A 14,756-nucleotide genomic window follows, 5' to 3' on the forward strand; every position below is an offset into this window, starting at 1 on the left:
TATGACGGAGCTGTCAGAAGGTGCCAGTTGTTCCCTGCAGCTGGAGGACACCTGCACAAAGGGCCTATCGGTCGCTTATCTCTTCCTGTGATGGTGGGGCGACAGGATGGAATGCGGGAAGGACCTGGAAGCCGCCAAGAAACTGAACTGCCCCTGATGGGATGAGTAGACGGGTTAGGGTTGGTGACCATCATCTTGGACTTGACCGTCAACAACACATCAGAGCACCACCTTCGACAAGCATTACTAGCTATTGATTAGCTTGTGCCGGATCCCTTTCTTACTTTCACTATTACCATGTCCAGAGCACTTGACAAAGCCACCACCTCCGCCTTAAAGGCCGGCAACCCTCAAGCAGCCTACGATTCCATCTCCTCCGTTCTGGTCTCGCTGCCATCTGACGGCCTTCTCGAGATTGAGATCCTTGGCAAAGAGGTTCCGCTGCCCGAGGGGGCACACGTACTCCAAGATGGACTTGCGGTAGGAGTGTCGAAGCTTGGTCTCGTTCAAGCATTTCTTGTTGCTAGAAGGATACTCAAAGATCACATCCAAGGCACATCACAAACTGACCAGGACTTGTCTGCCGCAACAGCAGTCATTCTTCTCATGGATCCAGAGTTCCTCACCGCTGCAAATACGCGGAAACGACTTATCCAGAGACATATGGCAGAGAGTCAAGGTGGAGATAAACGACTCGAAATCCAGATGGTATTAGACAAGGAAAAGAGGTTTCTCGACAGCTTACTCACAAGTCGACTTCATCGCCACACAAAGTCACCTACACTGTGGAACCATCGTCGATGGCTAGTTGAGACCTTTGCATCCTCACTAGGAATGTCCGTGGACGTCCCTGGGGATGTCACAAACATCGTGTTTGTGGCCGGAGAACGACATCCTCAGAACTACTACGCCTGGTGCCACGCTCGAATCCTCACCCATCTGGCAGAGCAACAGGCGGACAACTACGATGACTGCCTGAAAGGCCTCCTGGACGCTGTCAAGAAGTGGTGCTTTAGGAACCACACTGACATATCTGGCTGGTCGTTCCTCTTCCACCTGCTGGACCGCTGCTGTGGAGATGCTAGGATCATATCGTCGACATTTAGCGAAGTTCTCGACATGAGCAGGTCTCTCCGTCTCACCAATGAGTCTGTATGGGTGTTTCTTCGAACCCTGGCAGCGTCCGGAATCGTAGACGAGAATGCGCAGGCACAATTCATCACGTTAGGGCAAGAGTTATTGCGAAAAGCATCTGCCGAGCAGCACTCACCCGACGAGCAAGTGTTGCGGTCGGCATTGGACTGGTACGAGACTTATCGGCGCAGAAGAGACAGCTAGTCGAAGATTCGAGATTTGCATCGTTTCAAAGAGAAACATAAACGAAACGCCACAGACTTTTCGAAGACATACATCTTCGGCATTTGGCACGTTTTTTCGGCCGTGTGCTGTAGGCTAGCAGCACATCCAGGATCCAGCAGCAAAGAAATGGCTTACGACTATCGAAAACAAGGAACCTCTAAACGGTAATCCAATGTCTATCACTGCCCAGCTCCGATTTAAAGATGGCTTGTGGATCCCGCCAAAAGCAGTCGGTCTTCAATGACGGCAAAAATAGAGAGGTTATGGCCGTATGGACCCGAATACCTAGGTCGGTCGAGCGCTGCCACCACTGCACCTTCCTTATGGCCATGATCCAACTACTCTACCTATAACATCGTCAACAGTCATGACAGAAAAGAAAAACAGAGCCGAAAAGCTTGTCCCCAAAAACCCGAACCCATGCCGTCTGCCCTGCAGATGTGAAATTAATCTACGTATTTAGAAAGAAAAAAAAAAGCTCGTATGAAGAGAGTCAGGGTATCGCAAACCGATAACCGAAGCAATGTCTCGCCCTGTTATCTCGGAACAATACCGTGATAGTAACATGGGGATATATATTCTCCAGAGAGTCGAGACCGGGGAAAACACCCCCACGCCCCCCAACGCAATCGGTAGCACAATACATGATACGATTCGCATTGTCAGCTATATCACCAACCGACCAACCACCCAAACAACCAACCAACCGGCCTTGAGGGTGATTGACCCGCATGTATCAGAACGCAGAAACTCGGGTTCCTCCCCCATTGTTGTGGTATGATTTCGAGACTCGTCATTGTTGCGGGTCGTTGTCATGAGCCATTGTGTGTAACCACATATAGTTACAGGTGTGGTTTCAGGCTCTCAGCATCCAGTCTCCAGTGAACTTCCGGTTGCAGCGAAGCTCGACCAAGCGCAAGCAATGTTCATCTGTAAAGTTTCAGATTCAAAGAGAGGGACTGCTCTCTTTGTGACAACATTATTTGCTTCAGAGTCCAGGGAGAAAAATCATACCTACCGAAGCTTAAGAAACCTTGGGGATGGGACAACACGACATCTTTGTTTTGTGGTTGTAGAAATGTAGTGTACGGCTTGAGGCGAGGTTTCGTTCGGCTTCGGCACAAGCGTCCGGTCCGTCAAGGTCACGGATGGCTTAACTCGTCCGAAAGTCCGTCTTGGTTTCCTGATCCCCGGATTTAAAGGGACCAGTGGCAGTGGGAGCAAATCGAGAACGTCTGCGCTTTCAAGCCTAATTTCGCAACTTGGCACCCGTCGGCTCGGCGTTGTTGTCGCTGTTGTTGTTGTGCGTTGTCGCTATACTGTACATTGTGGGCCTTCCATTCCCCTGCTCTCTCCCCGGTCCAGTCCCAACCGGCCCTCTTGCCCCCCTTGCTCCCGTGTTGCAGGCACTGGCTTCCAGCCCCTGTCGTCCCCAAATTGACACCCCGCAGCCTTAGACCCGAAGCGGCCAGCGCATGCTACGCCAACAGCAGCCGCAACGGCAGAGACGAAGAAGATGAGGCGCAAGAAAGACAAAGGGAGGAAAAGGAGAAATTATACATGATTCAAGACAAGGGAAAAGACATACCAAATTTGGAAACATTGACAAGACGATTGCAAGATACGAGATCTGGCAAGCATGATCATCCAGGTTACCGTTGTCATTATCAACAACATGGTCGTCTTCGGTCGTCGTTGGTGTTGTTCACAAGAGTACCGTTTATAAATCGTCGCCGAAGTTCCCGGAGGGGCGAATGTTGGTGTCCAGACTGGGCTTTCCAGACTCCAGCGGCCAGCCAGACACCAAAACAGTTCAATTCAGGGTTCCAGGTGGCCCAAGTCATGAAAATGGAAACCCATTTTCTTGCGTTAACTGATCTGACAGGGAGCCGAGTGAGGCGTTCCATCCAGAGTGGAGGTACGCCGCAGATTGGGTGCAGACGCACAGACCAGAAGATGGAGCCGAAATGGCCTTGTGCCATCTCCACCCGGAGCTTGTTCATCTGTTGTGATAAGTCTGGCCAACCGCATCTCGGGACTGGGGGGAGCTTCTCCAGAGAGACAGAGGCTGCGCGCACGATCAGGGAGCAGGGTCCTATCTAAAGAAGCGATCTTCTTATGAAGATGGAGCCGCGGACCCGCTCGTCGGCAATGAATGACCCTCGCCATGTTCGAGGCCAAGAAAGAATCTTGGATGATGTTGATGTTGTTGATGTGAGTGAGTGTCGACTGTCGTTTTCATTTTTATTCCCGCTTACATACTTTCAAGAATCATTCCTTGGCATTTTGTTACGTTGCTTCATTGCGGATTACTTGAGGTTCGCTGTCACTACCTACCTACACTACACCCCTTCGTTCTGTACTAGTATTACACCGGCTCGAGAGTTCGGGCGGTACAACAAAGAGGCTACCACAACCCCCGAACTAGCGTGACGTCCAGTTGTCCCTCCGGGCTATTGCTACCGAGCAAGTATGTCCATCGCAATTGGGGCTATCTTGTATCTCTGGGTTGTTTTAGCGTACGGGTAGAACTAGAGGCTCTCTCTCTCCGCACTTCTCGAGACAAAACCAACGGTTTCTTGGACCGAGTCCCTGGAATTTCAAGTAAACAGAGGGGAGCAAGGTAAGAACATTATCATCGTCAGTAACGATAAGCCCTCGAATTTCCCAACTGAAGGGGTTATATCCGAGTCAAGAGGATCTTCTTTTCCAGAAACCCCAAAACGCTTGACTGGTTGTGGAAGGAATTGGCAATCCATCGATTGGCTTGGACGGGAATCCTCGTCCACGAGGGATGCAGCCATGTCTCGCTCGCTTCCCTTTTCGTTGTGGCCTCCCAGGCTCCTCCTACGGTGGCCCAAGTGTGACTTGGGTCGTTTATCCAAAAGTTCTGAAAACCTGAAGTCTAACCAGCTGCAGGCATTAGGCTCGCCCCAGAGGGTGGCTAAGTTTGTAAGCTATCTCGCGAAGTCAATTCCCATTGGCTCTTATTAACTCCTATTGATTCCCATTGACTCCTATTGACTCTTATCAACTCCCATCAACTCCCATTAACTCCCATTAACTCCCATTGACTCCCATTGACTCCCATTGACTCCCATTGACTCTATTGCTTCATTGCTTCATTGCTTCATTGCTTCATTGCTTCATTGCTTCGGACGGTAGGTCTGCTAAGACTTTAGGTAGTAGTGCAAATGGACCTTAGCTCCTTTGAGGTAGGGTGATAGCGATAGGGCAATGCTAATAAATGGCCCTATACTTGGTTCCGCTTGATTCTTCTCTAAATTTTTGAGTTGGGGTAAGGTAACAATGCAAATGGATCCCCCCCCCCCCTCCCCTCTCCCCCCTTCTTCCGGCCGGGGCTAAAAAGAAAAGAAGAAAAAGAAAAAGAAAAGAAGAAGATAAAGACGAAAAAGAGAAAGACAAAGAAAAAGGGATGAAAAAAGGAAGAGGTAAAAAAAGGAAGATAGGAAAGAAGTTGGAAAGGTTGGAGTTAAAGTTCAAGGTCTGGGCGTGGTTGTTGAATTTTATAAGTATGGTACACTAGAGGCGTTGATATAAAATGGCCGACACTTGGCTTCAGCTGGGAGCTTGGACCAGTTTTATAAACGACCTAAGTCACACTTGGGCCACCGTATCCTCCTGATATCCACTTGCCAAGTCTAGAAAAGGCTGCATGTCCACTATCAGTTCAGTGCATTGCGGGACGGGGGCTGGATGGCTCAATGGTAGGTACAGTGCCTTACCTTTAACGGTTCATCACACATCCAATGTCCCCATTCCATTCAAGTTGACTTTCTCTTTCTCCAACTCCCCAAACACCCACCACCACCACCATCACTTCCTCCTCTCCCGTCTTCCTCCTCCTCCTCCTCCTCTACCCAAGTACCCTGACAACTTCCTCCGCCTGCATTTGGCTATGCCAGGGGAGCTTCGGGAGACTTTGTTACTTCGTACTTTCCTTTGAATAGATACTACTACCGGGCGGGTGTTGTCATTTTTTTTTTATTCCACTCTTTGTTAGATCCACCAACGCCCACTCATACTATCCGCAGTGTCGACGGCGGGCAACAAGCGCAGTTTTACGATCACCATCCAGACGGATTTCCTCCTCCACTAGGTCTTGGCCTACATACATACATCAAGCTTCGGCAATCCAATCCGCCGCCATCTGCACATCTGCCACAAGCACCGCGCGTCCTACCTACCTTTTTGCCTTGCATTAGCATCTGCATCAAGCATATCAGCATTTGGTTTTTTCCCGCCACAAACGATCTCGAACCGATATTGACCTCGACGTCGATTCGTTCCACCCCCTCACCACCACACTACGATTTCTCCATCTTGTTCGGATACATACAACCGCATCGCATCGTTCGGCAATCTGTCTTTTCTCTTTTCACGTTCATAACATTATCGGCGACCACCAATGCACATAATCACAACCGTTCACTCATCTTTCCCAATGCTTAAATAATCGCTAATTGCAATAATTCCATCTCTCGCGACCTTGGGTCGGTCAACAACGAAACCTAAAGTCATTCAGTCAGAAACCATCTTCATTCTTTGGGGTTGAAGACTTGAGGCATAACAACTAGGAGCCTGTGCATATCACTCACGGATACCCACCGTCAAAGTGTTTTAGGTCATCGACACATTTGCCGATATCAGGACAGGAGCCCAGTATCCGAACAACGACCTCGATTGTGGTGGATTGACTCGCTGAGGGTCAGTGACCAGTGTTCTCAACAATGGTTGGGATACCTAAGCTCCTAGAGCTTACGCTCTTGGCCACCTCAGCTTGCGCCTTCTTCATCTGGCCTCCTCTACCATGCGATCCAGGGGAGCCTTGTTATGTGAGCGGTAGTAACGATGTTAGAGGAAAGACGCTTGTGGGAGCTGGAGGTCAATTCCATTCTCCATCGCCGCCTGGAGGTGAACCCGCACCGGACGGGTTTATCAGTCTCAGTGTGGAGCAAAGAAACGCCGATGTACGTTCTGTTCTTTTCTCGGATGTCCAACGGTTATTCTCAGCAATTGATGCAGGCTAACACGCTCAATCTGGTAGCCTAATGAGAGTCACGAAGCTGGCGCTGCCCGAGCTGCCCGAGACGCCAAGCGAATTGCACACAGATTTGCTAGCTTGGATAGCACGCGAGTACCAAAAAGGAGGTCCGGCAGGCTGGCAGCCAGGACTAATACGTATGCCGTTGTCGAACCCGAGAGTACAAACAGGAAGGATAGCGCGGGCATCTACCACGACCCTTCGGACTACGCCTATTTCGCCAAAGTTCAGTTTGGTTCGTCAAAGAAGCCGTTGTATATGCTCCTAGACACCGGTTCCTCGACGGCGTGGATCATGGGCTCGACATGCAAGAGCGACGCCTGCATCTACCACAACCTTTTCGGGGTTGACGACTCCAAGACGCTCAAGCTGCAGAGCAAGGAGTTTCGTCTTGCCTATGGAACTGGCGCTGTTGCCGGCACTCTCGCCCGTGATACCATCTCGGTTGCCGGAATTTCCCTCGATATGGCCTTCGGGTTGGCCAATGAGACATCTAGTGACTTTACTCATTTCGCCTTCGATGGCATTCTTGGCCTCGACATGGCCGTGGGGGGCACAGACGGTTTCATAACCGAGCTTGTGAACCAAAAGGTTCTGCAAAGCAACATTTTTGCCGTCACTCTGGGCCGAGCTTCGGACCCAGTCAACGAAGGTCAGATCACGTTTGGAGGTGTCGACCCTTCCAAGTACACGGGTGACATTACCTACACGAATCTGGCCAAGGATAACAGGGGCGCTTGGATCATTCCCATTGACGGCTTTGGATTTGGAGGTAAAAAGGTGACCTTCCAGGGCCGTACGACGTACATTGATACGGGCACTTCGTTTGCCTTTGGACCGCCAGCGGATGTCACGGCTCTCCATAAGCTTATTCCTGGTTCCACGACGGTAGACGAGGTCACATGGTATGTTCCGTGCAGCGACTCTCCGATTGAGGTGACGTTTAGCGGTGTTACCTACAAGATTTCGGCCAAAGACTGGCAGGCGGGCAGCGGCACGTCGTGCAGAAGCAACATTTATGGACGCGAGGTGGTGGCAAACGGCTGGTTGCTCGGAGACGTTTTCCTCAAGAACGTGTATAGCGTCTTTGATGTGGATAAGAAACGCATCGGATTCGCTGCCAAGGTTGAGCCTGTTACGATAACGACCACATCGGGTGCTCAGACCAGCCAAACCGCTTCTGGTACGACCTCTTCGAATGATACTCCCACCTCGGCCGATGCCACGGGCCAATCTACCAAGAGCCAATCTGCAACTCCGAGTGGGAAGGATTCCGCCGGTTACCAGCTCAAGAGCAACGCGTATGCTCTGGTGCTGGGTATCACCGTCATGGCCGCCGCTATCGTGGCTTAGTAGCACACCACACGGTGTTTGTACAATATTCCGCATCCTTGTTTGGTTGTCTGTTTTTCGTTTCACACACACACATGCCGCATATCAATAGCAAGCCAGCGAGTTATTGAAGTTTCCTGTAACATATGATACCCTCAAGTGTACCTTTTGAGAAAGAAAATGAGTTAGTTGACAGCACATCTTTGGAAGAAGAAAGCTGGGTTTGAAAAAAAAGAGAAAAAAAATAGATGATGTGTATAAACATGCAACATGCAAGCAAGCCTTCAGGGTTAGAAGATGATACAGCGGGCGCGGGTGTTTTAATACTATGGATTGGTTCATTTTGGGTGTCTGTGAGCTTTTTTTCATGGACACTGCACACCGGATACATGTGCATACATACACAGGGGTCCAAGCGATGAAGTATCTAATGTAATGGGCACACATTGTCTTTATAGAGAGGGAGAATTGATAGTGGTATGGTTGCTTGACGTTGACGATGACGAAAAGTTGAGGCTCTCGCTGTTTTCTGTGGGGAAGATGCAGCGGGCAGCCAGATAGATCCCGTCCCGTCGGCGGTTTCTGTTACCGTACCCCAGAAATGTCTGTGTCGTGCAGTGTGGGTGGTGACTGCTTGGGTGGTTGGTGGTGTGGTGTGGTGGTGGTGGTGGTGGAGGAGGAGGAAGGCCGGGGGATGTGGACCTGAGCTCCAATAGGACGGGTGCCAAGGAGGAAGGACGGGAACAAAAGCCCAGGATTTATTGGCAAATCCACTCCCGCGTTTGGGTTTCAATAGGACTTTTCTTCTACACTACACCATGGTACTCATGAGGATATATTTCTGAAGATGTGATTTGTGAATGGAGTGGAAGCACTTTGTTAGTGTACAGATAGCTCAGCCCAGAGAGGCTCAATGGCCCTGGAGAATAAAGCTTGGGTGTTGTCGCTACGGTAGCCCCTGAATTTACTAGACGAATAGGGGATGATGTTTGATCCCCTGTTTATCACATGACAGGAGGCCCCAAGTCCTCAACTGCTTTGGGTGGCCTGGAGACCTGGAGTCCCCTAAATCGTGCAGCTGAAAGTCCCTGCCGGCGGCCCGATTTAATCAATTGAATTGAAGCGTCCGCAGGGGCACTCCTCCGCACTCCGCATCCGTTGAGGTAACTCAGCACGGGCATCCCGCTATGCCGCATCCCGCTTACGATTTACACGTATCCTCCCCCAAGCTTCCACTTTGTCTCAGACAACAGCAACTCCACAAGCTTCCAGCAACCAACACCGACTAATTGTCCTTTCTTCTTGTTTCCTTTTTTTTTTTTCGTTTATTGAACACCAGAAACCTTGTTGGTAGCTGTCTGTGTTTGCTTCAATCCGGCCCCAACTTTTCTTTGCCCTGTCCATCTGTTGGTTACTGCTGCTAGCTGGCCTCTTGATACCTTCTTTGACTTACACCTCCACCACAACAACTAGACCGCGGCAACCGCTCGTTACCTACCTAGTCACTCCGCCCGCTCCCCCGAGACCGAGACCGACGTTCGTAATACCTACCTCTACTACTACCTACTTGATCATAAAGCAACAGACCGACAGATCGAATACATACCCGAACGATATACATAGACAAGAAGACAATGCCCTCGATAGGAAGGGACTACTGCCGAGTTATATAATAAGAAGAAAAGAGAGAGGGGGGGGGAGAAAATATACAAAGGAAAGACGGAAGAGCCAGGGAACTGAAGCAATGGGCAAAGCCGCCCACGAATCGTATGGCGCTGGCGCTGGCGCTGGAGGGCCCCGGACTGCTTCCACCCACAAGAATCATAACGATGAAAATGTCGGGTTACTATCTGGCGGTAGCCCCAATCTGCTCGACGATGATGGCTACGACGGCGACTCTACAACAATAACAGGGAACGGGGCGGGGGCGGGGCCGGGGATAGAGACAGCAGGAGAACAACGAGAGGAAGGCAACAACAGCCCCCCAGTAGACCCAAGACCAGCACCAGCACCAGCACCAGGCCACATCAAACTGCCCCGACGACAATCCGCCCTCTCTGCCCCTCGAACCCCCCGAACCCCTCGCACCCCGAACCGCGTGCGCTTCGACCTACGTCCTACCACCTTTGGCGACAACAGCCCTACTACAGCCGGAGCAGCAGCGCCCAATGGCAACAATGGCGCCCCAGAAGACCACCACCACCACGCCCGCGACTCGTTCGATTCCTACTTTGACATAGACGACTCATCATCGGACCAGCAGCCGCTCACGTCCTTTTCGGACTACCACCGCCAAGGGCGCGTCCCCTTGCTAACGGGCATCGAAGCCCCCTCCGTCACCGTCGCCAACAACGGTCCCTGGGGCTCTGACGAAGATGTGGCCTCATGGGCCGAAACGGAGCGGTCACGCCCCAAATCGGGCTTGCGCATGGCGTTTATGAACATGGCCAACTCCATTATTGGCGCGGGCATCATCGGGCAGCCATACGCGTTCAAGCAGGCCGGGTTGTTGTCTGGGATCGTGTTGCTGGTGGGATTGACGGTCGTGGTGGACTGGACGATTAGACTTATCGTGATCAACTCGAAGCTATCGGGGGCGAATAGCTTCCAGGGAACGGTGGAGAAGTGTTTTGGACGGAGTGGGTTGATTGCGATTAGCGTGGCGCAGTGGGCGTTTGCGTTTGGCGGGATGGTGGCTTTTGGGGTGATTGTGGGGGACTCGATACCGAATGTGTTGAGGGCGATTTGGCCGGGACTAAGGGAGGAGGGGGTGAAGGGCACGTTGGTGGGTTGGTTGGTGGGGAGGCAGGGAGTTATTTTGGTTTGTACGCTGGGGGTTAGTTATCCGTTGGCGTTGTATAGGGATATTGCCATGGTGAGTTTTACTGTTTTTTTCTTAGGATGGGAGGGATTAGGGGCATGAGGGGAGATATGGAGGGAATGTGGTTGAGAGATTGCGACAGTGGACGGACGGACGGCTAATCTGGTTTTCTATGATAACAGCTAGCAAAAGCGAGTACCCTCGCTCTGGTCAGCATGGCCGTGATCTTGGTCACAGTCCTGGTACAAGGCGGATTAGCTCCAGAAGCGGACAAAGGGACATTGGCAAGCTGGAATCTGCTTATCATCAACGATGGCATATTCCAAGCTATAGGAGTAATTTCCTTTGGTACGAGTTGTCCCTTCTTCTTCTTCTTCTTCTTCTTCTTCTTCTTCTTCTTCTTCTTCTTCTTCTTCTTCTCTCCACCAACATTCATCCAAACAAAAGTCACTAACACCACCGCACGCAGCCTTCGTCTGCCACCATAACTCCCTCCTAATCTACGGCTCCCTCAAAACCCCCACCATCGACCGCTTCTCCCTCGTCACCCACATCTCCACCGGCGTCTCCATGATTGCCTGCTTGCTCATGGCCCTCGTCGGCTTTCTGACCTTCGGCGACCGCACCCTCGGTAACGTCCTCAACAACTTCCCCGCCGACAACACCATGGTCAACGTCGCCCGCCTCTGCTTCGGATTGAACATGCTCACCACACTCCCCCTCGAAGCCTTTGTTTGTCGCGAAGTCATGCTCAACTACTGGTTCCCTGGGGACCCCTTTAACATGAACCTGCACCTGCTGTTCACTTCTAGTTTGGTAGTCAGCGCCATGGTGTTGAGCATGATCACTTGTGATTTGGGAACTGTGTTTGAGTTGGTCGGAGCTACTAGTGCCGCGGCCATGGCGTATATATTGCCGCCGTTGTGTTATTTGAAATTGACCAAAGAAACCGGAGGCTGGAAGAGGGCGGCGGCGTGGGCCACGGCGGCGTTTGGCACGCTGGTTATGGGGATCAGTATGTTGCAGGCGGCTGGGAAGATGATGCGAGGGGAAGGAGGCGCGGGGCAGTGTATGTCTTAGTTTTGAGACTCGAGACTCTTGACTCTTGATGTAGTCCTTAATGATCATGATGAAGATGAAGATGATGATGGGTTGTATAGGGCTGGGATGGATACAGCTGTATTGTATTCTAGGGAAGGAAAAAAAAAAAGAAAGACATATGGACACACGCTGGCGTTGAGATTCCCAGTAAGAAGAAGACGATGCTCTATGCTTGCCTTTCGTTGTGCTGGTACTCGCTGAGAGGAGGGAGGGGAAAGGAAAAAGGAGGTTTGTTTGGTTTGGATATGACGAGGTTTTGGGGGGTGGGGATATAGAACGGCATGAACGGTATATACACAGGTACCTACACCTTTGGGATATGGACATGGTTTAGTTGGGTATTCGATGGTGTTTCAATGTCGGATTACACATGTCGATACATAGTTCTATGGCTGGCCACGGGCAAATCCAGACTCCCAGCATCTAGTAGGGTGGTAGGGTACCACGACGGGATACGAGGGTTGTCCTTGCATCTCTCTTACCATCGTACATGCTCACGATATCATGAGCTTGCGTATTTACCGAACTAGATGTAGACGGGGTGCCTACGAATATACACTACTTACCTTTCTTTCATAATGTAGTTCATCCGAGGACGAAACGAACTTGATGCACATGAGATGAACCATGGTTCGACCTTCTCCCGCGTTTCTAGTTTGCCTTATGCTGTACAATGAATGGCATTGCCTCGTCGGCGAACGATTGGATATCTAAATTCCGCCCAGATATCGTACTTGTAATCACCATTCCTACCTAGGTAAGTGCTATATTCGGTTACTTGAACGTCTTTTCCAGAGACATTGTTTATACTTGTATCATATCATACGAACCATCAACTTTGTCGAACTGTTTTACATTGATTGCACAGTACGTGATTTTCTTTTCTTTTTCTTTTTCCTCCTAATTTGTCAGTACGGTACTGTTCTTTCCCCTTTCCTTGCACGAGTAATAAATAAATCGCCCGGTCCGTCGTCACTCTTGCTAACCGGGCGGGCATCACGGACGGTTCAAGCTGAAGAATGGTACACACAGCAGGTACAGATACAACAGCCCTACTTTTCCACCTCCCTCTAAATCTGCTCCCGCACCATATACTACATACACTACAAACCTATCATTCCCTCCCCCCCTCCCCCCACGATCATCGAATACATCAATCATGCACAGCACATCGTAGCGGTGGTGGTGGTGGCGGTGGTGGTGGTGGTGGCGGTGGTGGTGGTGGTGGTGGTTCACCTGACTGAAATAACCAACCAACCACTCAGGACCCTGGAAATTGCTAATCCAGCAGAATAGGTAGGTAGATTGTGGGGTTGCCGTTGATGCTGTTAGTGCAAGTGGGTACTGGTTGCTATGTACACTACATGTCTAAGCTTTCAAAGTTGCCTTTGGGGGGGATCACCGCCCCTAGTTCTAGTGTAGTGCTAGCGTAGACCCCTTTGAGACCCTGGATGATGGGGAGGAGTGTGATTGCTGATAGGTATGGTATGGGGCTTGCTACTGGATGACACTTCGTACCTAGTCAAGGAGGCTGTCTACGTAGTGTCGTGTGAAGCCTGGTCAGTCAGTCAGATCTCGAGATGTACACCAAAGAGTCTCAAGAGTGCATAGAATAAATGTGCCGCACACCTACTGATGAAACTTCTCAGAAAAGGGAGGGGGGCTCAGGTGGTAGGGATACTATCTTATCTAGCCAGCGGCTGAACAAGGCAGTAAGTAGTAGGAGTACCTAGAAGGGTGTGCCTACTTATCTTGCTCATTATACACACACACACACACACACACACACACACACACACAAGATACACAAGACAATCAACAAGACCTGACCTAATGGAGGTCACTAGACAACCACGACAAGGGACCAAGTGGAAAGGCAGCTAGCTAGCTGTATGTAGCTACGATACGATACTGTAGCTGGGTGGTCTGGTGGTAATGTGACCTTCAAAGAGGAGACACCAAAAAAAGTATAAATACTAGCGTTTCAACAACTTTCCATTTTCTCTTCTTTCTGGTTATCACCTCACGTTCACGTCTCTCTCTTGCCTCACCTGCAGTCGTTGACAATTAAATTTACACCCAACCCAACCTAAACACCCTCCAAAAATGCACGGATCAAGCTGCCCCAAGTGCGGAGCCGCCTCGGACGGTTCTTCCAAGTCGTGCGGTTCCTGCGGTGCTGTAAGTTCAACAATCCATCCATCCATCAATCAATCTATTATTCTTTCTCCCTCACCCATTCATTACCATCCAACCTCGCTTGTCCCGAAGTCCACACACCCACCCAAAAAGAGATAACCCGATAACTGACCTCATCACTCTTTGGGAACACGTAAACAGTCCTGCCCCAACTAGGACAAGCAATCCGGCATATATCAAGACGGGAGGCAATAACAACAAACAACAACAACAAACAAGGTCACCACCATGAGATGAGCTGAGCTGAGTCCCGATCACTCCGGGGCGGGGACCCGTCTTATGCTTCCCTTACGGATGGCGAGACTGGAGTGGAGTGGAGTCTTTCTTGTGTGGGATGTACCTAGGTACATACCTACCTATCTACCTATCTGATATTGATACTTTGATACTTGGGAGCGAACAAGAAAAAAGACAAGACAAGACAAGACAAGACAAGACAAGGCAGCAAGCAGCCCTCTGTCCTGGGAGGAAGAAAAGCAAGGGAGAAAGCGAGCGACGGACTTTTGTTTACGTCGTTCGGTTGGTTGGTTAACTTGACTTGACTTGACTTGGCTTGACTTGACTACCTTACCTTGCTTGCCTACCCGAGGGTAGAGCTAGATTACAACCAAATATTTAACCTCCTGCGTTGAGTAGGTTGTCAAGGAACTGAAGAACTGAAAGGAACTGATAGCGGGGAGCGTATATATACATACGTTAGAAAGTGTTACGTGTGCCCACCTTTCCTTCCCTCTGTTGGCTATAATGAAGAAGTCCCAGAGAGTGTTCGAGATGCAAAGTATATGATGTATGGCACATCATAGCTTACTTGTAAGTGATAGCTTCGTTGGCTGTCAAGACAATCATGCCTTTCTGGCATACCTCACGCGCCGAGTGTGA

At 50.4% G+C, this 14,756-nt stretch overlaps 5 protein-coding genes across 5 annotated transcripts; all 5 read left to right on the top strand.

Annotated features, from left to right (window-relative positions):
• Positions 1 to 297: 297 nt before the first annotated feature.
• NEUTE1DRAFT_83406 (uncharacterized protein) lies at positions 298 to 1,338 on the top strand (the record flags this gene model as incomplete). The annotated part of the gene is made up of 1 exon (XM_009853608.1): positions 298 to 1,338. The coding sequence occupies one exon, from the start codon at positions 298 to 300 to the stop codon at positions 1,336 to 1,338; it is 1,041 nt and encodes a 346-aa protein (XP_009851910.1).
• A 1,696-nt stretch (positions 1,339 to 3,034) lies between these two features.
• On the top strand, positions 3,035 to 3,371 carry NEUTE1DRAFT_43780 (uncharacterized protein; the record flags this gene model as incomplete). The annotated part of the gene is made up of 2 exons (XM_009853250.1): positions 3,035 to 3,072; positions 3,245 to 3,371. The coding sequence occupies 2 exons, from the start codon at positions 3,035 to 3,037 to the stop codon at positions 3,369 to 3,371; spliced, it is 165 nt and encodes a 54-aa protein (XP_009851552.1).
• A 2,739-nt stretch (positions 3,372 to 6,110) lies between these two features.
• On the top strand, positions 6,111 to 8,021 carry NEUTE1DRAFT_130304 (uncharacterized protein; the record flags this gene model as incomplete). Its single annotated transcript, XM_009853609.1, has 2 exons — positions 6,111 to 6,350; positions 6,428 to 8,021. 2 exons carry the CDS (start codon positions 6,111 to 6,113, stop codon positions 7,775 to 7,777), a joined length of 1,590 nt encoding a protein of 529 aa, XP_009851911.1.
• Positions 8,022 to 9,500: 1,479 nt separating this feature from the next.
• On the top strand, positions 9,501 to 12,922 carry NEUTE1DRAFT_147008 (uncharacterized protein; the record flags this gene model as incomplete). The annotated part of the gene is made up of 4 exons (XM_009853610.1): positions 9,501 to 10,631; positions 10,760 to 10,925; positions 11,047 to 11,592; positions 12,846 to 12,922. The coding sequence occupies 4 exons, from the start codon at positions 9,501 to 9,503 to the stop codon at positions 12,920 to 12,922; spliced, it is 1,920 nt and encodes a 639-aa protein (XP_009851912.1).
• Positions 12,923 to 13,640: 718 nt separating this feature from the next.
• On the top strand, positions 13,641 to 14,631 carry NEUTE1DRAFT_117264 (uncharacterized protein; the record flags this gene model as incomplete). Its single annotated transcript, XM_009853611.1, has 2 exons — positions 13,641 to 13,859; positions 14,019 to 14,631. One exon carries the CDS (start codon positions 14,212 to 14,214, stop codon positions 14,407 to 14,409), a length of 198 nt encoding a protein of 65 aa, XP_009851913.1.
• Positions 14,632 to 14,756: the final 125 nt, after the last annotated feature.

The sequence above is a fragment of the Neurospora tetrasperma genome (assembly GCF_000213175.1).
Source record: "Neurospora tetrasperma FGSC 2508 unplaced genomic scaffold NEUTE1scaffold_4, whole genome shotgun sequence".
Classification (NCBI taxonomy): domain Eukaryota; kingdom Fungi; phylum Ascomycota; class Sordariomycetes; order Sordariales; family Sordariaceae; genus Neurospora; species Neurospora tetrasperma.